Source organism: Megalopta genalis, chromosome 3, assembly GCF_051020955.1.
Source record: "Megalopta genalis isolate 19385.01 chromosome 3, iyMegGena1_principal, whole genome shotgun sequence".
NCBI classification, from domain to species: domain Eukaryota; kingdom Metazoa; phylum Arthropoda; class Insecta; order Hymenoptera; family Halictidae; genus Megalopta; species Megalopta genalis.
Window position 1 is genome coordinate 12,013,930 of NC_135015.1, and position 22,841 is coordinate 12,036,770.

Below are 22,841 nucleotides of genomic sequence, written 5' to 3' on the forward strand. Positions count from 1 at the left end.
TTTCGGATGCATGACTCTTCCTGTTCGGTATCAGTGACCACATGGTTGTGCAGCCCGAGGCCTTGAGCAGTTTCACGCTCGAAGTCACAATGTGTAGAAGCGGGCTGTGTATCGACGGAAAAGAGGAAGCAAGAATTCCACTCTTTGACGAGGAATTCCTATAGTGAATTCAATTTATACATGCATCGACGTGTACACTACTCACACTACCGTCCGTTCAATGTCCCATGCAACAGCTTACAGGGGATGTTTCTGATCCCCTGGTTTCATAAAAATACTTCACTTTTCGCGCACCCTGCGACTGGTCATATTAAAAACATTTTTTTATGATTTTTACCTTTGTATCCCGGAATTTGTTTTATTGCGATCCCGTGATTCGGACACCAGCCAGAAATTACATTTGATAAGCAAATATGGAGGAAACTTTCATCACTGATTAGTCCGAGAAAAATTCTGTACAATGTTATATCGTTTCTCATTAATCGAATTTTTTGGAATTTGTCAAGTTAACATGTTCCTGGTATTCATTTCGCGTTTCAGTTATCGTAGTTTATTTGCCGGTATTGTTCTACAGTGCTGGAGATTTAATTACATATACAGGGGTTTAATTCAAAATTGTTTTGGAAAATATAAAATTGAAAGTCCCGAACAAATTTCAATTGTTCGCACGGAATGAATGTTTAAATAACGCGATATCGTCGTGTGTTGGTGAAATCATATATTTCGGAGAAATATGTATTATTTTCTCGTTAGAATAAACATTTATGAAAAATGTATGCACGTAGTGCAAAGATTACTGTAATCATTATACATCGAGAAACATTTATATAAGTATTATAAATTTTACGTTCTAGTAATTTATAAGAATCGAAAATAAGAAATTCATCCAAGGAAATAATTTTTTTTCGGATCTATATCGAATAACTGAACAATTTGATCAAGCTATCTGCAGAAATTGTCCGATGTCTCAGTAAAAAAAAGAAAGGGAAGGAAAGGAGGAAAAAAAGCGAGAGGAAGTGTAATCTTCCATCGTGATAACGGAAGGGCCATGTGTTGCAAAATTGACACTCCAGAAATTGGAAAAGGCGAAATGGGAGGTTTCGTTCCTCCCGGCGTGCTCTGTCGATATTGTTCTCTCGAATTACTACTTCCGCGACGTAATTCACCGAAATTACAAAAATACAAGAGCAAACAAGCTCGCTTCTTCTTTTCTTTCTGTGGAATCATTCCGTGCACATTGGGAATCCGGATTTCTGAAAATTTTTGATACGCGCAACTGCGTACTCCCGAAACATTTTTTAATCACATTTCGTGATCCATTTTTTTCTAAAACAATTTTGCACTATGTAACGAGTGGTAAACCGAAGACCTGTTTTTTTCCGCAAAAATACTGCAAATTGAAACGTCTCTAAAAACATTGGAACATTTTTTTCACGATTGAATCTGCCATAGATACGACGATTAAAGTTTCCTCTTTACAAACCTAAAATTTGATATACGATTTTTCTTTTGGTTGTTTTATTAAACTTCGAATGAAGTTACACCAGGAGGACTTTACTGGATCAAACCTACTCCTCATTTTTTTATATAAAATAATGAACAAAATTGTACTTCAATTTTTCAGGGACCAATGTAAAGGAGAAACTTTAATTTTTGAATCTATGGTACATTCAGTCACGAAACAAACTTTTTATTGAAACTAGAGACCATTCAGAAAGAAATCAGCTATACACTGCGAAAGTAGAAGATTCAAGCTTTAAAATGAGTTCAGTTTCATTGTCGTACGACTTTTTTCTATGATATTATAATATTTTAAATATGGCAAGTTTATGTCAAGGCGTCGTAATTAGTGGCGAAATTACACTGTTAACACCTTGACTACCATGTCACCCATCTGTGGGTGACAGAATCATGAAAAATTTGATGTTTAAAAATTAACTTTTACGCTAATCCATTATAATTTTTTAATTTTATTAAGATTCGCAAGAGGTACGCATGTCGAAAAAGTTTTATCTTTTTAATTTTTCGTTTTTAATTCAATTCAATAAAATACTTTAATTTTATGAAATCTTTGAGGTTCTTGGCGCAAAGAACCTCAAAGAAGCCGTCAAAGTGTCGATCTGCAGGAACACTGTGTCGAACTGATAGGAACAGTACTAATATATGCAAAACACCATAAAGAATTCGGAAAACAAAATAGATTCGGACACTGAACATTTGCAGAAAAAGGAGAGCATTTTTCATAAAGGAATAGCATTATTTTTATTTCCAATAAAGCGAGCCGCTAGAACATCAGAACAGGATAAATGAGAGGAGAAGGGTTTGGAGAATGAAAAAATCTAATCCGGACAAGATTCGCGTCGAAAATTCTCCGGCTGCGTGTATCCATAAAAACGTAATCAGCAGTAACGAGCAATTTGTAGGACGGATTCGATTTATTGCGTGTACAGTTCCGTGATCGGTGCCGGTTTCAGGGCAGATGTTGCGGAAGAACGGGTGTGCGAGGACGAGAGAACTGCGCGAAGGGAAAAGAAATCGCAGAAGGTGGTGAACGCTCGTCAAACGACGAGCATCGGGGGTGGGCGAGGGGTGGTTGCCGGCTAAGGGAGAGACACGGGAATCGGGGCGAGAACGGGGCACGGGGCGGAGAGGGGGGGGGGAGTGAAACGTGCGGCAGCTCGTCGAAATAGCAGTTTAGCACTGATAGCACTTGGCGGACTTTTATCGATCATGTCTGGCAACAGATGGCTCACCCAATTCCCGGCGGCGCGTTTTGTCTGGCTGGCCTGATAAACGATAACTAATACGGAACAGAAGAAGCGGCAAGACCAGCCGGCAGCAAGAGAAAAGGGAAGAAAGATGTAGCGCGCGGTAGGATGGCCCGATGGCTGCGATATTGTTTCGCCGACTTTTAGACCTTGACGTGACATGCCAGCATCTCGCCACCGCCGTTCCCACCTACGTACGTGTTACACCGGCGCGTCCCTCTTTTCTCATTTAACCACTTTTCTCGTTTAACACGCGCCACCCTCGCACCGTCTACAAGGTGCGTTTGAAAGCAAGATAAGCGTGAGGAATCGGCTTCCGCGGCATTCTTAATTTTTTTTGCGCGCGTGAAACAATGTTATTTGACTACGATACAATTCTGCAAGATTTCGGACCTCTACCCTTTCGTTTAAAGTTGACGTGAAGTACTAACGTTGCCCTTTATTTTCTCAGTTATTAGTTAGGAATATTTAGCTAAAATAAAAGCGGAAATGGAACTGCAAACTAACTTCATTTAAGATATTTTTTTCAGAATTTTAAATCTGTTATTGAGGCTTGTGAAAGATCATTTATTTTTCAGGGCTGGTTTTCGCGAACAACCCTTTGATTGAGCATTATTAAAAAAAATTAAAAGAATAATGTTGCGTCACGTATCTATTGTGCATAAAAATTTCAAGCTAATCGAACTGGTGGATTTATTAAAAATCTTTAATTTCCATTATTTTTGGATACGTTTGAGTTGGTTTCTGAGATTACAATTTTTTCATGCTCCATTAACGTATGTAGAAAAAGTAACGTCTCTGAAAAGTCGTTCGAATGTTAAACCATTGTTTGACTGAAACTTTTTCATGTTATCAAATGTATAGTAAATATTAATAATTTTTATAGTAAGAAGCGTAATTTATAGTATTTCTTTTTTAGTGAGACTGAACCTTTTTTTTCTTATCTACTACAGTCATCGACACTTTAAAGTTCGAAACACCTAGTACTATGTTAAATGCTATCAACTCGACTTGAACAAAATTTAAAAAAAATCTTTGATTGAAATGCGAGTTAGCATTAGTAGTAAAAGAACACAATGTTTTATCTTGAACGATCGAACGGTTATTGAGAAAAAGGAACACGAGCGTCGACAAACGTGATTTTACAGAAGCATTTTTCTGAAATCTTGCCTCTATCAATTCATGCGACGGATCGCCAGCATTTTTCGCCCATTTATAGTAATCCTGACTATCTTGACAAATAAGGAGAGATCTGATCTTTTTATCTCGAAAAATACCTTCTTACCCTAACAATAAATCTATCATTGCCAAATGATCGAATTTATTTCTTATTTCATAGGTATTGGCATTAGAAACATTGTAGAAGGATACTTATGTGAGAACAATTTTGGAAACTATAACCGCTTAGTAGAAGTCGAAGATCGTACTGTTTCATTAGTTTGAACTGTTTCAAAGTTCCTTTCGTTTCAAAGTTCAAACTATTTTAGAACACGAACTATTTCAAAGTTCAAACTATTTGAGAGCTCGAACTGTTTCGAAGTGCGAACTTTACTTACGATCTTACCGTATACTTTAATAAAGTTCAGAAATCCGAAAATTTCATTTGTTGTTATTGTTGTAATAATCAGACTGCGGATTTTTATGTAAAATAGACAGTAGTGAAAAATCGAAATTAGAGGAATATGTGTTCTGTTACTTAATAATTTTAATAAGTTAAACATGGTGCAACGATATTTTTCTATTTATTTAACGATTTCACAAATTCGTATTTCATCTGTTAATTTTTATTATAAATGCATGAAAAAATCGCATCCTATTAATAATAAATAAAATAGATTGTACTGATTTCTTTCTATCCTTAGAATAATAATAGCTTGAACTTACGAACTAGTTATCAGAATATAAACGAAATCGCTTTATAAGCTATTAAGAAAAGCGTAGTTCGATAATTTAGTGGATAAAACTCTGCGTTTATGTGACTGCTAGCGCGCGAGTGCTTTGGTACATGTATTTAACGGGAAAAGCAGCGACGCCGATGACGTTAATGGGATTCGTGATGAACATTCGAACAGTTTGCATCGCGAAAGTTCTATAAAACGTGTTGCAAGCTCAGCAGAAATCATTGATTATAAGCTACAGCAAAAACTGTCAGGGAAAATAGCATTAAAAATATCGATGAAGTACGCAACACCTTCAAAACTTTATACGAATTGATTTAACCGTAACAGTTCTAGCAACAGACATTACCAAGCTAAACTTAACTTCTTTATGAAAAGAAAACATAAAAACGGATATATCACATCTCTTCAATTATTCTTAACATTTTACGATGAGTACGAACATATCCAGCAAACCCTACCATAAGCTTTGATTAAAGAAAACTCCGTTTTTAGAAAACAAGTCTCTTTTAATCCCAACGTGAAACACAGTCATTAAACTGTATTTTATCGTTTGATTGCCATGTCGTATCGTTTGTTAGGTATAAATTCAATAAATAATAATGAATCCGCGACATTCATGCTACGTTATTACTTGCACTGTCGCTATATTTCTGGCATAAAAACAATTTCAGACTTTCCAAATTAGTATAAATCGTGCTCCCTTCTGCAAGAGGATGTTCACGTTTTCGATCTCATAAGCTTCTCGTAAGCTTTATTAAAATATTTTCGTGCTTTTTGGAACGGGTCAAAAATATGGACACCATTGGCAGATACTGATTCATCTGAAATTCAGCTTTGCCTTCGCCTCTACAGTTTCACAAATTTTGATAAATTTTTAATTTTAGATGAATCGGCACCCAGCAGGAATGGTCGCTGTCTATTCTTGACAGGCCAATAATAACTCTGCAACTGATAAGTAGTTTCGAGCGAAAATATCCCGAAATACTCTCTAAAACCAACCTTTTCAATGACGATAATATTTTGTATTAAACTCTGACAGTAGTCAAAATAAAAGTTCCGAAATATCGCTTTTCTTAAAACTCTTAAATAAAACTAAGTTAATATTCTTCTTTTGTACGAAAGTTACTGATAAGATGGGACAAACTTTTATGGGATGCATAGATGTTCTTACAAGTTTCAATCTATATATATGTTACCGTGAATGACCGAAATTGGAGAATGTCGACTTTCACCGGTGAATGTCAACAGATACCAAATACGTCGGTGAAAGATCGAATATTTCATTACATTGTTGTACATTCGGACCCTCTCCGGTGTGTGTCGACAATCACAGATATGCTCTGGTGGAGGTCCAAAACCTGTCATTGCAAAAGGAAATGTTCCACAAATAAATGCAGTTGTAAAAGCAAGGGACTCTTGTGCAATTCAAAGTGTCATAATAGTTTAAGTTGTTGCAATAAATAAGATTTGAATCATATAAGTAAGTAATTTTTTTATTACTATTATTTTCTTTTCTCATGTAGAATGTACCGTGTATTTTAAATTCTTGGTCATTCCTTTCAGAAAGAGAGGCGAAAAAGTTACGTCACCCTTGTGGCGTTTTATAGCGACTGAATTACGGAGAAGAAAATATAAATCTCCAACATGTTCAACATTCACCATTAGTGCATGGTGAATGTCAACATTTACCGGTGTAAGTCAGAAATAAAGGTATTTAGCAAATATTTCGGACATACACCAAGCGACTATGTGAATGTTGACATTCACCGGTGAAAGTCGACATTCTCCAGATTTCGGTCATTCACGGTAACATATACATAGGACATTATATTAGTCTGCGTATCTTTGTGCGAAATAAAAATGATCTACGTCAATTGCAACAAACACAAGTCAAATGGAAATTTCATTCTCTTTTTAATAACTGCATCGAGTTGAAAATAATACGTAGATGTTCATAAATTCTTTTAATTATCTTCATTGTTTGAAATTTCACCTACTTATTGTTATTATAAATGCGTAAAATCCTAGTCTAGATATGATATTGTAATGAATTTTGAGAGAAAGAGGTGAGAAACTCTATGAGCGTCAGATTATTTTTATTAATTAAAGTGTGTGACTATGAATTATTTCTATTTGTCAAGTTTTTTTTTGAGTATGCGACTATAAATAAAATTGAATAGAAGCAAGGGTGGTAGACTTATTTTTACTAAGACGGTATAATGGCGGATGGTATAATGGTATAATGATTCGCGTAATGGAATAATCGGATGATGTGAACGAAGTGAGAGTCGATGTATTGAATGACGGAACGATGAACGAGAAGTGACAAGCATTTGAGGTTGTTATTTAACACATTATCATTGCAAAATGAAAACTATGTCCAAAATTCTTGTACGTAAAATTGGTATAGAGATTTGTGTTAATGTTCGAATGTTCTATTTCATAAATCGATGAGATATTATTCATAAAATATTCTTGTCAACAGAAATTCTAAATACAAATGTTTGCTCCGTTTCCCTATTATCTTTTTATTAACCCTTTGCACTCGAAGTCATTTCAACCTAAATAATTTAATCTAAATTAATCTTTCCGACTTATGATATTTTCATTTTATGTGACAAAGTGCATTTTGTGCATATGAAATTGAGTCTTGTGACTCATCCAACAGTTAGACTTTTAACAATTTTTTACAACTAAACTTTGATAATATAAAAGTTATCTTGGAACGTGATGTAACAATTTTAGTGGTGCCTCAGAGTGCACCACTCGAGTGCAAAGGGTTAATGATCCCGAAGACCAATAACGACCGACATTCAAAATTTGACGTGCAGTACCCTGTCTCTCTTCTCCAAATCTTCAAAAAATTTCAGTTCATTAAGACAAGGGGGTCATATCGAGCCACAGCGATTTATCGAATTATCGGACATCGCGCAATGAAATCGTCAAAGTTGGTCGGTCTGCTTAGTTCCCCGACCCGTTAAATCCAGTGGTCCGGGTCACCGGTCGAGCAGGACACCCGTTGGATTCCTGGGCGCTCTTTTCTCTTCTCGGGGCTCCCTTCACGCTTCGTTTATACCATCGGTTTAAGGGTTAATCCCCCGGGCTTATCTGATCGCGTGACTTCGACGAGAAGTTCGAGCACGCCGCTCGCGCCGGGACAACCCCTCGCACACACAGCCCTCTCCGCCGCTAATACACGCGGTGGGTCTGTTAGTTTACACGGCTTACGCGATAAAATTTCCGTCATTAAGCGCGGACCCGGCCGTACGGCGTTCGCGCCCTGATAATGGACTGCGCGTTACGGTGATTTCCTCGTAAATACTTAAGCTCGATTTGCTCCACTTGTTACGTCTTCCACGGGATCTATCGGCAGTTAATACCCCGCGTGCCATCCACGAGGAAATCCCAGGCCTCGATCCCCTTTTTCTCGACCCTTCTCCAATCACTTCTTGCCGACCGCATTCTTTTTATCGATTGATTAAGGAACCTACGCTGTGCCTCGACGTGGCTCGCGCACTTTCAATTATCTATCGAAACGATTATCCGCGGATTTTCGTTTCGTAACGTTCACTTTTGTGATCGCCGATTCACAGTGACCCATAAAAGTGTTCGTACATCTCTTAAAACGCAATTAGAACTGGACTTAAATGACTTGAAATTATTTTAAATGTTCAGTTTACTATACAATTACTGTAATTACTATAATTCTTGGAACGACAAAAAATAATAAGATACTACCGTCTTTTAACTCTTTTATCTGAGCTTGTGACAAAAACTTGAAGTATGCCTTTAGTTGTCGTTGTTATGAGTTACAATAAATTAAAGATCGCAAAAGCCACGGTTTTTGACATTTTCGACCACAAATTGAAAGAGAAATTTGCAGTTCTTAAAATTTTTCAACGACATTTTTTAAATCGGTCATCTAAATAAAAATTCGAGTCGTTTAGCCCAGTTTTAAAAACGTTTTTACGTTTTAAAAGCCTTTGTCGACCACTGTAAATTTTTCATAGCGAATTCGAAGTTGAATCGAATTCGATATCTTATCTAGTACGATTTATTTTACTAAATATTGACCTTCATTCGTTCAGTATTTTCTTAACACTTTCTGAATACATAATTTTCACAAATAGATAATTAGTTTAATTTAAATAATATAAATGTTTTCTTCGATAAACATAAAGTTAATTATGCTTGAAAGTAAACTAACAGATGGCCGATCCTGTAGTTGATTTTCGGCGCTCAGCGTGTTAAAAAATCAACGATGGAATCATTTTTCTCACGATCGAAGTGTTCGCAGAATCATAAAAGCGTTAGTGTCAGTAGCCCCGGCGCACATACCAATTGGCGCCGTTTATTTGAAAGTTCCTCGAGCAGGATGATCCGGAGTGCTCGAAAACGATGCACACCGCGTGGGAGAGCCCGCGAACAATAAGTGCGATTACCTTAAGGCCGCTATTTCGCTTCATAATTTTGTCCCCGAGGATTTGCATTATGAAGTTCGTAATATAAAACAAGAGCGCTTGCGCGAGGAACGCGAGGCCGCGATAAATTCGATCATTTCAAAGTTGTACGCGACGGTGCGATTTTCCAGGGTAACTTTCTCACGAAAATTTATGCCGTCAAATGCTCAGAACAAACATTATTCGCGAGCAGATATTTCAAAGTGGAACTGGCGCCGGGTTTTTCACTTGGACGTTCCTTTCTCGTGGACATAAAAGTAAGCGGTTAATTAATTTGCCGCGCCGCGCCACGCCGCGGCGTTCCGTTCGTCGCCGTTTCTACCGTGAAAGTTAACGTTCTCGATAATTATTCACGTTAATCCACTTAATTTGCCCGTTCGCGAGACTCTCTCGATATTTGCAGAAGCAGACGGATGTTGCGAAATGTGTACACGCGGAAATATAAATTGTCTCCTCGCGTTTGTTCGCGAACAGTAAAAATTTTCGCGAGACCCGTCGACGCGACGCGACGCTGCGGAGGGTATTAAATTCTTTGAATGGGATGCACCATGCTCCGTGCAGTATGCGGCTCCGTAGCATATCTATATATTGGGTTTCTTCGTTAGGGTTAATATTGTGCAGATGGGAGAATGTACGCGATCTCGGAGTGTATTTCCCAACGAATCTTTTTTCTTGAGAATCACATACGTGTTACGCAGCTTTTAAAACTTTTGGATTTATTAACAAGGTCGTGAAGTATTTCGGAGATACGAGTATAATACGTTACTTGTATTGTGCGTTAGTATGTACGTTCCAAATAGATCGGTCCATAAGTTTGCGTGGTATTAAATTGGATTTAAATTTATCGCATAATAATTGCCTAACAGTTGTCTCATACGGGATTCGATAGCTTTGGTATTCGTAAATGCTCATCCTTGTTAACTTGACACTCCATATATAGTTTTCAAAAAATTTATCATTTTCTTACGAGTTCAATCGAACAGCAAAACATGTCAGAGTTGTTCATTCTTGTCAACTTGATACTTCATAGAGTAAGGTGATTACAATTTAGATAATTCACACAAGTTTATAATAACTGTACTCGTAAATAAATAAATAAATAAATAAATATTTTGATGAATGTCTCGAGTAATGCGAGGCAGGCATAACGAAAGAATAGAGGCGTTTTCAATTATAGCGACTTCTTAAATTTTGAAGAGGCTTGGATGGATGTTTCTTAAAGTTTGTAGCGAAAGTTTGTATAGTTATCTAATTCGTGCGCAAGTGATGAATAATTTGCATTGGGCAAATTTACGATTGTTTGATAATTTTGTCAAATACTTGAGAACTTGTCCATAAATTAAGGTTAATTAAAAGTGGACGCATGTTAATCTCACCGGTCTGTTTATAATATGTAACGGGGCGAGTACGTATTTGCTTTTTAAATTACACTGTGATAACTAGGGCGTATTTATACGTCTACTTCCGACCGCAAACAAAGATATTTTAATCACAGTAATGGCTATGCTTACGTGAAGTAATTTGATGTCAGTGATTTAGAAGTTTCTTTTGACTGGCCAAGGAAACAATGGCTACTTTTTTCTGTAATTATACTAAATTACACTGCGTGCTCACGCAGTGTAATTTTGCAAATATGATATATTTTTATATTATTATATATTTATGTCTCATTATTATACTTTCAACACGCTATCGCATTCTAAAATTATGAGAAAGAGTGTTTTATGTAGTCCGACCCATATTTATAATACTTATCTTTATAAAATTGCAACTTCCTGTTATTCGGGAGATTAACGAATTATTTTCGCAGGGATTTACGACTTTTGCATTTAATAAGAATTTACTGTTTGAGAATAATGGGCCATACATGAAACATCTTTGTTCGGCAGCAAAACGAACACAACTGTTTCGCTCTCGTGAGTTATAGGGGCACAAATTCGAATTTGCACGGAAAATTAAACTAGACCAGACGATAATCATCAGTATTGCAAAAATAAGCTGCTTGGGCAATTGCAGCCCGATACACCGGCTATTACGCTCAAATTAATAATCAATGCTAATTGCCATTGTCATTAGGTGAACGACCATTATATGTTCCGAATAACTATGTCGTTCGATCTACTTTATTGCGTGCGGTTCGGTATGCTGTGAATTTTACAGGGGTGAATTTTACAAGGTCCACGTAATTCGTGTGTAAAGAAACTTCTGTGTTCGCCGAAAATATTTTACGTCGTCCATAGCATGTCTTTATATTTCACTGACAATCTAATGAATAAGATTCAGAAGTTTTAACAAATAGTACCTCGACACTTTAGGTTTTTAATTTTCATATTATTAATAGAATTATTCCTTACGTTCCAACGAATTCCTTTTCCATTTGTTATTATTAGACAATAATTTTTATTATTATTAGGCAATACAGAATATATTGGGTGCAATACAAAACAACAGTAAATGTAGGGGGAAGATTTGCAATATTTTAAAAATACATATTTTATCTGTCTCCAGAAAACATTGTATAATTATTGCAGAGAAAATATTTATTTCCATCAAACGGGAACATACTTCAGAATATAATCGAAAATTCTCTGTTGTCGTCATCCGTTTAAGAGGATGTTTTTTAAAAGCAAAGAGTTACTGTAAAAGATTCTAGAGTAGAAAAAATACAGGACAAGCGAAACGAGGCGTATTGTTTTCGCATGGTCAAATGCTCTTATTTCTAACGAAACCAATCATCGATAATGATCCTAAGTACACCGATGAAGCGTCCGAACGCTCTCGGGCTTTGACGAAATTTTACGATGCACCTCGAGTTTTATCAACCCATTACCGGGAAAAACTCACCGTAAAGTCGAATGTTGCCCTCGGCACCGCCGATCGAGTTCTTCGAGTTGCATTTGTAACCACCGAGATCCTGTTTCTGCAGATTCATGATCACCAGTCGCATCTGAACGCTGTACACCGACGTCTTCGTCTCGGTCATCTGATATTTGTTGTTGCTAATTATCATCTCGCCTGCAAGCACAATTGCGAGAACGTTTTCAGTTGGACTCGTGGCGATTTCGATCAGAACTTACGAGACACGAATATTATTTAATTTCTTTCGAATCATTTAATTTATTTGTACTAGATTCTTTCATTAAACCGTTACTTATTTCTATTAGTTTCTTATACCAGGTTCTTCCTTCAAATAATCAGTTATTTGTACTGAATTCTTTCTTTAAATAATTATTTATTTCTACTAGAGTTTTCCTTCAAACAATCAGTTATTTACATCAAGTTAATTTCCTAAGCGATTATCGTTGTTTTCAAAAAACTAGGTTCAAAAATATGGATCAATTTGTTCAAAAAGATTGATGAGTCAAGATTTGAATGATTATAGAATATTTGATTACATGTACGTAATTTTTCTTACAAAATGAAATTGTATTCCCTCCACGATTTTTGTATTGAGCGACGTCGATTATTTAGGGTAATAGTCCGAATTCGTCGTGCAGTCGTTAATATTGCTGCTGACAACAATTTCGCAGAACAGCAATTTGACATATTAAAAGGGACACCGAGGCTTTTTAATTCCAAATAGAACATGGAAATGACGCGTTTGGAGCATTTCCTAATAAAAGCATAAAATGCGTACGTAACGCGAGCACGTATGCTTTTTAGTATATTGCCCTGCTCTTTCGGAACTTCGCTTTACGATATTGTTTCTAGAGCGTGCTTCTAATGCCCGGAACAATCTGTCCCAATTTGTGAGTCGTGTAACACGACACTCATCTTCAATTTCATAAATAACAATAGCACTGGAACGAATCTATCACAAAATACACGAATGATCTCACTCAACGAACAAAAGAAATATTAAATATCAGCCAGCGCGTACGCAGAGAAAGCTTCGTTTAGGATTGAAGTGCCCATTTTCATTTTGCGAAATATTTGAAACCGTCTACGTAATCCCGGGGAAACACGTCGCAGCGCTGGCTCGAAATATAAAAGTTTAATATTTAATTTGTGTACTGAAAAAAAATATACATAAAAGCGTTTGGAATAAATGAATTCGACAATCGATGAAATATTCGGCGCAGTATCGAATATAATTTTCTGCGCGCGTGACTTATCGCTGTGTGTGAACGGGCCGCATGCTATATCAAATATTGTATTTATCAAGAAATGAAAAAGCTGAACGGCGGCCGTTCATCGCGCGTGTTCATCGGTGAACATATTGATCCGTCGAACTTCAGTTTCGGACTCGGGGCGACGACGCGACCGCGACCGGTCACCGAAACAACCGATCAACGTAAACGAGTTTTTAAACGTTCGCATTTTTTGCCCGACCGCACGGACGGCTATAAAATAAACGGATACGGGAATAGTTAATTAAATCTTACCTGATTCGCGTGTCCAATAATTAATGGCCTTCGGGGAAGCTTCCACGAGGCAGACCAGCGTAACGTTGGTTCCAGTTGGTGCGCCAACTAGCTGGTTCGGTACTTGAACCATCGGGTGAACTGTAATTTATCGTGATACCATTAATCAATAGCCAAACATAAAGTATACGTGTACGTAATAATTATCGGCTAGACCGCGATTTGTCATTGGCAGTAATAGCGACCAATGGCACGTGCCGGACTGACATATTCCGTTAAAGTCAATTCGCGCAAATTACACACGCTGGAAATAACATCTAGGAAATCGGTTAATTGATTGCCACTACATTGTACACTGCAATTTTCTGTTGACTATGTCATCCGCGGAATAACGTTGGCCAGGTTAGAACTGCACTATTATTAACAGACTGCAGACTTCGCGCGTTATGACTGCGTTATACGACGCGAGTCATTTAACTCTTTCGCCTTCATTTTTCTTGCAAACTAGATGTTTTATAAGAAGATCATTCGTTGTAAAGAGGAGCATATAGCGGCAGTAATTAATTTCTTGCTATTCTTCTTTTTCATCAAGATATGATGGTCGTCTCGAGTTTTTTTTTCACGATAACATGCAATATTTAATCATGCCATTCGAAAGTCTATTAAATGCGGAATAAAAGATGATCAAGATTTATCGAGATATTCTGTAGTTGTTGTTTAATCTGAGAACTGTTCAAATTATCGTCGATTGCAATCAATGCAAGCATATAGACGATTAAACGATGCGAGCGATTGCGAGCAATGCATACTTTGTCAAGTGAGCTTCGTATCTTGATAGAAGAGGAAAATAGCAAAAAAGTAATTATTGTCGCGTATGTTCTTTTTTATGAAAATCTTAAATGGTAGTAAAAGAGAATAGAAGCGATTTTTACAACAGTGAACAAATGTAAATAATAGACCAGTATCAGTGCATTTTTTTATTGCATTATTCAAAAATAGACAAAATAAAATAATGAAAAGATCGGATATATCTTATCCGATGAATATAGAGTTAATTATGCCGAAAACAAAGCAAAGCGAAAAACAGCAATTAGTCAGCCCACAGAAACCGGCTTCGCTATCCTGAATCGAGGGAGAAGCGTTCGTCGCGTTCGACGGTGTCGCTTTAAGTTCGAAAGCGTCGCATGACAAGAGATTCTCGTTTTGCCGGGTTGAGATTGTTTGAGGAACAAGATTTGTTCCCGGTTGTAATGGCACACTATGTGCCGGGAGGGGAAGTGCTTTGCCGTGGAACAGTAAAAATAACAGAGATCTCGCGCCGGTGTACGTAGCAATGGTAGCATCGCGAGTTGCAATCACCTTACGAGGGATCTCATGATTTCCTGCCTTTGTGGAACCCATTAGCCGGTTGCGGAGCCGCGTAAATCATGATAATGAAATGATGACACGCCTGACAGTCTGTCATTTAAAACGAACCCCATTCGAGGCAAGCCAACCCCCCGGCGTAAGCACGTTCTTCGTCCCGAAGATCGTAAGCAGCTTTCCGTGAGCTGCTTACGTTTTAACAGCAACCCTCGATGGCCAGTTCTTTTGACCGGAAATGCGTTTGTCTCTGCATTTCGCGGCGGAATCAATACGAAAAGCTTATTGTGCGTTCAAACGGCTTATTTAATGATTTCACGTTTTCAAATCGGTCCGCCAGGAATTAACCTATTTCTGCTAATTCGGGGCACGCGTACGCGTACGCCTCGATCACAGTGCGTTCTAGAATTAGGTACGAAGCGTTTTGTCCGAATCACAAAGTCGCTATAATTTGTGTTACTAGAAAATAGCTGCACGAAAGGTCCATTATATGACCACAACAGAACCGAATTGGGTTAATACATTTTTGTACCCTTTTTATTTGAAGTCTATCTAGTCATTTTTTGGTGGAAATTCGTATTCGATGTCGATCAAAAGCATCAGCTAATTTGTCCAGAGAGAGAGTAACGATGACGTTCAGACACTTTAAGATACAATGATATATTTACTAATGGACTAAATGGTTTACTACAGTGTATGTAAAAAAAAATATTTGAAAATATTGCAATTGGTTGGAATGAAAAACTTTCAAAAGTTTCAAAAGAAGTAACTCGTGCATGCTGAAAATTGAATCGAAATCGGTTCACGTTGTTGCGAGCTGCGTCAGTCTTTTATTTTTTTTTGTCATTCCAATTATCCATTTTTGATAAAATTTTTGTAGAGACTGTTTAGTAAACTAGTCCCTTTAACAACCTAAGAAATCCAAATTATTTGGTCTAATTTAAGAAAACTCAAAAGGTGCTGAGTATCAACGTTACGCGCTGTATGCAGATTGTTTTATAAGAGATCTGAAAATCGGAAAGTGTTAATGAGAGCAAACATGGCGTTATATAAATAGTCTGCGGACCTTCATGTAAAATAAAAATGTATAAAACAAGAGTCAGATAAAAATCTATTCGTTCCTTCTGACAGTTTTAATCAATTGAAAATAACGTAAGAATATTCTGAAGTTCTTTCAATGTTTTCACTATTTTACGTTTCTTTTTGTCAATTTTTGCAATAAATGCGAAAAAAATGCAGCCCAGTCCTAAATCACGAAATCAGAATGTCGACGCGTTAAGGAAATCGCGTTCTGAGAATTTCTGCTGAGCGTTTCGAAAACGAATCCGGTCGAACGCGAATTTATTATTCCGCATACATCTTTACCCGTGTTTTCGGTGTCGTCGCAGTTTCGCCCGGCCAATTACAGGGCCGGATTACGCTCGGCTCATTAATCTAAACATCGAACCGAAACGACGCAGTCACGATCGGGCCACGCTAAATGAATACACGCGCTCGGAACCAATAGGATACGAGTGCGGAGATATAAAGATTGATTTACGAGTCCCATACGTCTGTAACAACATCGAAAAACTTTTAATTGCGCCGGTGACGTATTAAATAATTCTCTCAGCTAGCGCTCGGTTTCGCTGGGGAGCTTTGAACACGCCCAGAAATTGTTTAAACTTGTTACACGCCCGTGATCTGTGTAGACTTTCAAACTGGTAAGTAAGTGAAATTTTAAAACGCTCACTGTGTGTCCCGAAGACCGAGGCAGCTTGCTGTTTATGCAACTTCGAGTGCTCGCAGGCGTTGCCAGGAAATTATTTCTGCACTAAGTATACTGAAATTAACCATCGCACACTCCACAGAAGTGTAACAAACGAAATGAAAGACGTGGTGGAAACGACACTTAAAGACTACTGCGTTAAAGGCATGCGTTTTGTGTTTTGCTTCCATTAGGTTCTTTTTGCCTATTTATCGCGTTACGTTAAGTTCTCCGCAATTGACGCTCAGATTGTACTCAGAAATGAATAATCGTATCTTCTCTTCCCAAATTGTCAATTTTTGTGCATAATCTGAACGCGAATTAAACCAATCTTAAAGTTACGGTAGCGTTTCTTTTACAGTAATTCGCGTCGAGTCTGGTTGCTCCTCGTGTTATTTTGGCACACGAAACTTATGCTAAACCATTTAAAACCAAAGTTATGTTGTCGGTTCGTGTTGCGGCGTCGTAAGTTCGCAGCAGTCTTATGGTTTTCAGAGTTTTACTGGACGCGGTGTACAGCAATGCAGTTAAAGCCGAAGCGGTTAAAGACCGATGGATTCAATTGTTTACTGTGCTTCGTGATTGTAAAACTACATCGTAGAGCGCGTGGGTGTTAAATCATCGGAAATTTCTGCTTTGATGAACGATTCCGGGAATCTGTTTTTTTACGAGTTTCTCACGAAACGAGGATATTGATCATAAAATTGCAGATCTTCAGAGTTCTAGTACTAATGCAAGAATCGAAACAGAATTCTATAAAATTTTTATATCATTCGAAATCAACTGAAATGCCTTATCCATAAATAGTACCGGCAATATAATAATTATACTGTGCGGCCTCGTGCAAAATAAATATGTCCCAGTTTAGTTGCACGAAGCAGAACTTAAATGAAAGTATACAGGGTGGACCGGAATTCTTAGTACAACCGAGCAGAGGGTGATTCTAGGCAAAAAAGTAAGAAACAAATTTGGTATAACACCTTTTTATCCGGGGCTCCGTTTCCGAGAAAATTGGCTTTAAAATTTTTGTTCATCTTTCTAAAGGATTTAGTTAATGGAATGTTTCCATCATTGTCAATGTTTGTAAACATTATCTCGGACGGAGGCAGCTGCGGTAGAAGAATTCATGACAACTGAATCCTTTACAAAGATGAACAGACTTTAAAGTCGATTTTCTCGAAAACGGAGCCCTGGATACAAAAAATGTGTTATACCAAATTTGGTTCTTATTTTTGCTCGATTGTACTAAAAATTCCGACCCATTCTGTATATAAATGTAAAATAATATCATAATATTTTTATCTCCGTTTTTATCTTAAATACATGAAATCCACAGTCTGCTGTAATTATGTACGAAATGAGAAAGAATATATGATAGAGTCTTCAGTATCACGTTCCCGTTCTTTGAGAATAAAGAAGTCGAACTTTGACTCCATAAAAGTTCAAATACGTGATCCACTTTATGCTTAATAACTGCCAGCCATTGTAAACGACGATTCAATGGGATTGTATCAATTTTAATGGCACCGCCCAATTATATCGAATGTATTACAACCGTCGTTCATCGTTCCCGGCCAGCAGCCAGTATAGCCCATAAGTATGACGTAGTCGTACAGTTAATTAATTGAATAGCTATCCATACAATTCGCGTGATAATGTAAAATACATCGCACAAGTAGAGTTTCACAACATAGTTATTGATCATGTTATTAATTCGCAATGAACGTGTACGCGGCCGGGAACATAGGGTGTCCGATTTTAATCTGTGAATGCAATCAACCTCCAAACCGGCCGTTATTCTAGTTTCTAGATACATATGTTCCAAGTGGAATGTGACCTTTGTTTTCCCCAATTTGAACTTATACGTTTTCGTTTAGTCCGGTATGCAGTGAATTCCGTGATGAATTATGAACATGTTCTCGGGTTTGAAGGTCAGTCAAGGTCAATACTATTTAAAACTTGTTAGATATTTCTGGAGTCGTTTTGTACATTCTACACGTAAATGATAATTCTGGTTTGCAGTTTGTTCTTTGTATCAGTTGTTCGAAAAAAATTGATTCGTACCCAGCGTACTAAAAAACTAGTCTCCTCGCATCATTTAGTTTAACGAAACATTAGTTAAAGAATTGTACAGTATGCTGGGGAAAGATTATGTAAAGAAAGTCGATGTTTAAAAAAAGTTATTTTAAGATTATTATAAAGATTATTTTTATGATCACGAATTTTCTTCTTATTAGTAGTGTTTCAAATTACATTATTTTCTCGAGCCCATCGAATCTGTTTTCATGATTATTTTTTATAGATACTTTAATCCTACATTCTACAGGCCAATTCAAGCATAAACTCAAGCCTTTTGATGTTTGCTGTGCAGCCGTTTGCCGTTTTCAATGCAGCCACAGAGATAACTCTAGCCCTCTCTGATGGTCAAAATCGTACTTTACGTCAGTTTATTGACTGACGTGATTCTGTTGATCGGGAAAAGGGCATCCAGGGAAGTGATTAGTATAACCATCGGAACCTCGTGTGGCTGGCGTTACCTTTAAATGTTGAAGTCCGGGGTTGGTATTTGGTCTGAGATAGGTCGGCGACCGTCGCGAAATAAATCATTTAAATTGGAGGAAAGAGAAATCCCGGCTAATAGCTTAGGATCCCGTGAAGGTGTGTCCCCTGATGCGATTGCGGCGATGAAGTAAGCCTGTAAGGCGAAACATTGGGACGCCCTAATAGGTTTCCAGGTCGGCTGGTCAAGCCGCTTTTACGTGGCTTCGCCGAAAGGCAGCCGATCTTCATGATGAGAATTAGTGCCATAATATCAGAAGTTCGTGATAACCTCGAATAAATCCTTCTTAACTTGTATTACCGGCATCCGGATGACTTACGGCAACTGCCGTATTAAGTACACCTATTCTAAAGCTAATCCAACGATTGCTTCTTCTTGATGGCCTCGGGATTTATGGCGCAAACATGCTTCGAGTATGGATAGTAAACATTATAATAGCGCAACGACATTGTTCCAAACCAGTCATTATCGTTTGGTGATCAAAATTATTATGTCGGTGTATTTTAAAAATAAATTCAAGAACAATATACTTATATGAAAATCAAGTCGCGTATACAAAGGGCGGTATACTTGTTTAAAAGGCGAGTGAAGTATACAAAGGACAGTATACTTGTTTAAAAGGCGAGTGAAGTATACAAAGGACAATATACTTGTTTAAAAAACAAATGATGAAGATAACAAGAGTTGTTGCACTTGATGCGGTTAAAGGAATTAAAGTATGTACTTCGATGAACTTTAATCGAGCAATTTTTGTATCATTAATTAAATCACTACGATTCTGTAAATTTTGAAGAGGTGTTCGATTTTTAAGATCTTCAATTTTTAGGACCTACTTTTATCGAGGATAAAACATTTCAATATAGTTGTATTTAATACAAAATTGTTTGCATTGTTCACAAATGATCGAACGATATGATCAATATATAGTTTTTCACATTTATCACAACTGTCTATGAGATAAATGTGTCAAACTGCCACAAGGGACGAATAAAGGCCGCATTGTTAAATTTGCAACAGTGACCAGTCAAAACTGCGTCATATTGAAGATAGTCTCTTTGACGTTTTGATACACGGTGACCGTCGTAGTCACATTGCTTCAACGTAGCTTCTTTGAAGTATTTCACATAATTTCGCACGGGACTGTTTTAATAACTATTTGGAAGAAAATTAAAAGTTTAAACTACTAAAACTAAAAGTACTTTTTCCATAAAATAAACAATTGAAGATGTTGAATTTTCATGCACTGTAAATCTTGAAACGTAATCAAAGATATTGATGTTTTTAAAATGACGCAATTTCTACGGCCGTTATTGTAATCGGGGTAAATCGGTTCAGTTTATTTGAACAAAATTCAACGAGATCTACCATCCCAACACAGTATTTCAGAAGCAATATAGAGTGAAACTTTTGTTATATAGGCACCCGTTACATGAACGTCCCTCACTTTAACGTTCTATTACATGAACCGTACGTCTCCTAATTACAATAATATATGGAAACATACATTACATTATACATTATACACGTGTTTATTTGTTCCTGTCTGATGAAATTTTTTACAGAATGATTTGCTGCATTATTATTCAGAGTATTATTATTTTCTTGATTTTGTATTTTATTTTATTTCATTTCGTCTCGAGTATTAAGTCAAATTGAGTGTCTGTTAGGAAATTGTTCTGTCACGTGGACGCATTTGTCTCCTAATGAATTCATACAACGAATATTTCACCGTGTCGTAAATACAAACACCGAAAATAGTCTTGAGATCAATAGCCACTCATTGGACGTGCTATTTCGGTCGCACAGTTTACGATTAAATAGTCGTTAATTACCCGCATTGAAGGCATCCGTTCGGCAAGCAGATAAAGAACGAAGAATATTCGAAATCTCGGGCATCGTTCAACGTGTTAAAACAACGAATCGTTTAAAGATGTCCGGTAGGAATATTGTTGGACGAAATACGCTCGCCGCGCTGCGGCAAAACGTTAGGAAATCCTGTAATAGGTTTCTGGGTGGACTGGTCAGAGAACAGACTGTGGTTTTGTGGGGCTGGCTACTGTAGAAACCGGAATTCCCTCCGCTTGCGAGCCAAAGGACAGATCTTCGTACTTCCACGGCAATACTACGTGTAGAACCTCGGCGTTTCACCGCGTCCCCACGATACACCGTGAATAGACGATTGGCGCTACGTTATTTCCTCTAATATTGATAGTCGGTTTCACCCACAGCCTTCTAATATCGTGTTAGACTCGTTCCAAGAGCATTCCGTTGAATTTGATTAATGCCCTCGAATGGATCGCAGGAAATTGATATTCGGTTGATAAGGAAGTCCTGCGTTTCATAAGTATGTGTAATATGATTATCAATAGAAATACTTCTCGTGCATTTTGCATCGCTTCAATATTCCGTCATCTTTTGAACCTCTTACCGTACTTTCATGCGGAATTAGGCAAAATTTTATTCGGGTGACGGATAAGAGATAAGGTTTAACTGTGTGTGAAATTTTATTCGACATTATCGAATACATATTCAATAGAATAAAAATTTGTGTAGATAATAATTTATCCGAATAAGATTTCATTCGAAACTTATTGTTAAATTTATTGTGAAATTATTGTTAAATCCATGTTAAATTTTGCTATTAACTTCGTTTTCGTTTATTGTATCAGAAAGTTTGTTATTTTCTGCTAGATCAATCATTGATGCATAACTAAATAATCTTTCTTCGGGTGAAAAGTAAGTCATCGTATATTCCTGGATTCATTTTTACAGCACATTCGCCGCCTATTATTAAATTTTTGCAGAATAAACAAGTTTGCAATCGATGAACGTAGTTTCTTTCACTGCTGGAATACGCACAAGCATGATCACGAATGATACGAATCAGAAAGAAATGGATTAAAATACAGTGGATATGACGAATATCGACGCGATCTGTCACGCTTTGCGTGCAAATAACACTTGAAACAAATGTATATTTTATTTTGCCGCATTTTACGCTCAGTTTTTCTTAACTTTTAATTTTGATATCTCTGTCTACATCTTTATACGAAGTACGCGCAAGAATTACGATCTTTAATATAACGAAAATAATTGCATGATCAATTGTACGATGTTTTATGCATTATTATTTTGTAAACATAAAGCAGGCGCTTCTGGTAAGAATATTGTATGCTCGATAAAATTGCTACTCAACGATCGTGTTGTTGCGTGCAACTTTGCTTTCATGTTTAGCTACTGTGTTTTCCAGTTTTTATTTACAGTGGTGACAATATCACGTGTTTTTTTATCGATTCCGTCACTATTTCTCCATTTACACGAGTTATTGCAATAATTATCAATATGTGAAGGAAGCTCATTATTTCTGCGGCTGCAATCAATACCGCGTCGTGACACAATTTCAAAGAGTGTCAGTTCATGCGTTAATTGAGCTGTAGAATTTAGGATTTACATATTTATATAATAAATATGGATAAACTGAATATAATGCAATTTGTAACGTTACAAACATGAAGTATTAATGACCAGAGTTTTAACAGTAGAAATACCAAGCTCCAAATGCGATCGAGGTATATCGTTTTATAACAATGGCAAGATTGGATTTATTTAAACTTTGTGTAATTTTTGTTTCCTGAATACGGAAGTTTATCTAAAAATTTCGTATGGAAACGTTCTTATA

General features: G+C 37.0%; 1 protein-coding gene and 1 long non-coding RNA gene across 5 annotated transcripts in view; one reads left to right on the plus strand and one right to left on the minus strand.

Moving 5' to 3' along the window:
* Positions 1-22,841, plus strand: part of LOC117229658 (uncharacterized) — a 233,565-nt gene that overhangs the window by 29,582 nt on the left and 181,142 nt on the right. The gene's annotated exons all lie outside the window — the stretch shown is intronic.
* LOC117229651 (lachesin) overlaps positions 1-22,841 on the minus strand; it is a 314,228-nt gene that overhangs the window by 13,714 nt on the left and 277,673 nt on the right. For all 4 annotated transcript variants that reach the window (XR_004492603.2, XM_033486268.2, XM_033486270.2 and 1 more), the window contains 2 exons: positions 13,515-13,634; positions 11,974-12,144 (listed from right to left, as the gene is read on the minus strand). Coding sequence is in view for 3 of the 4 variants with exons in the window: in XM_033486268.2 (XP_033342159.1) it covers positions 11,974-12,144; positions 13,515-13,634 (291 nt within the window). In the remaining variant the exon portion in view is untranslated. The remainder of the gene's footprint in view (positions 1-11,973; positions 12,145-13,514; positions 13,635-22,841) is intronic.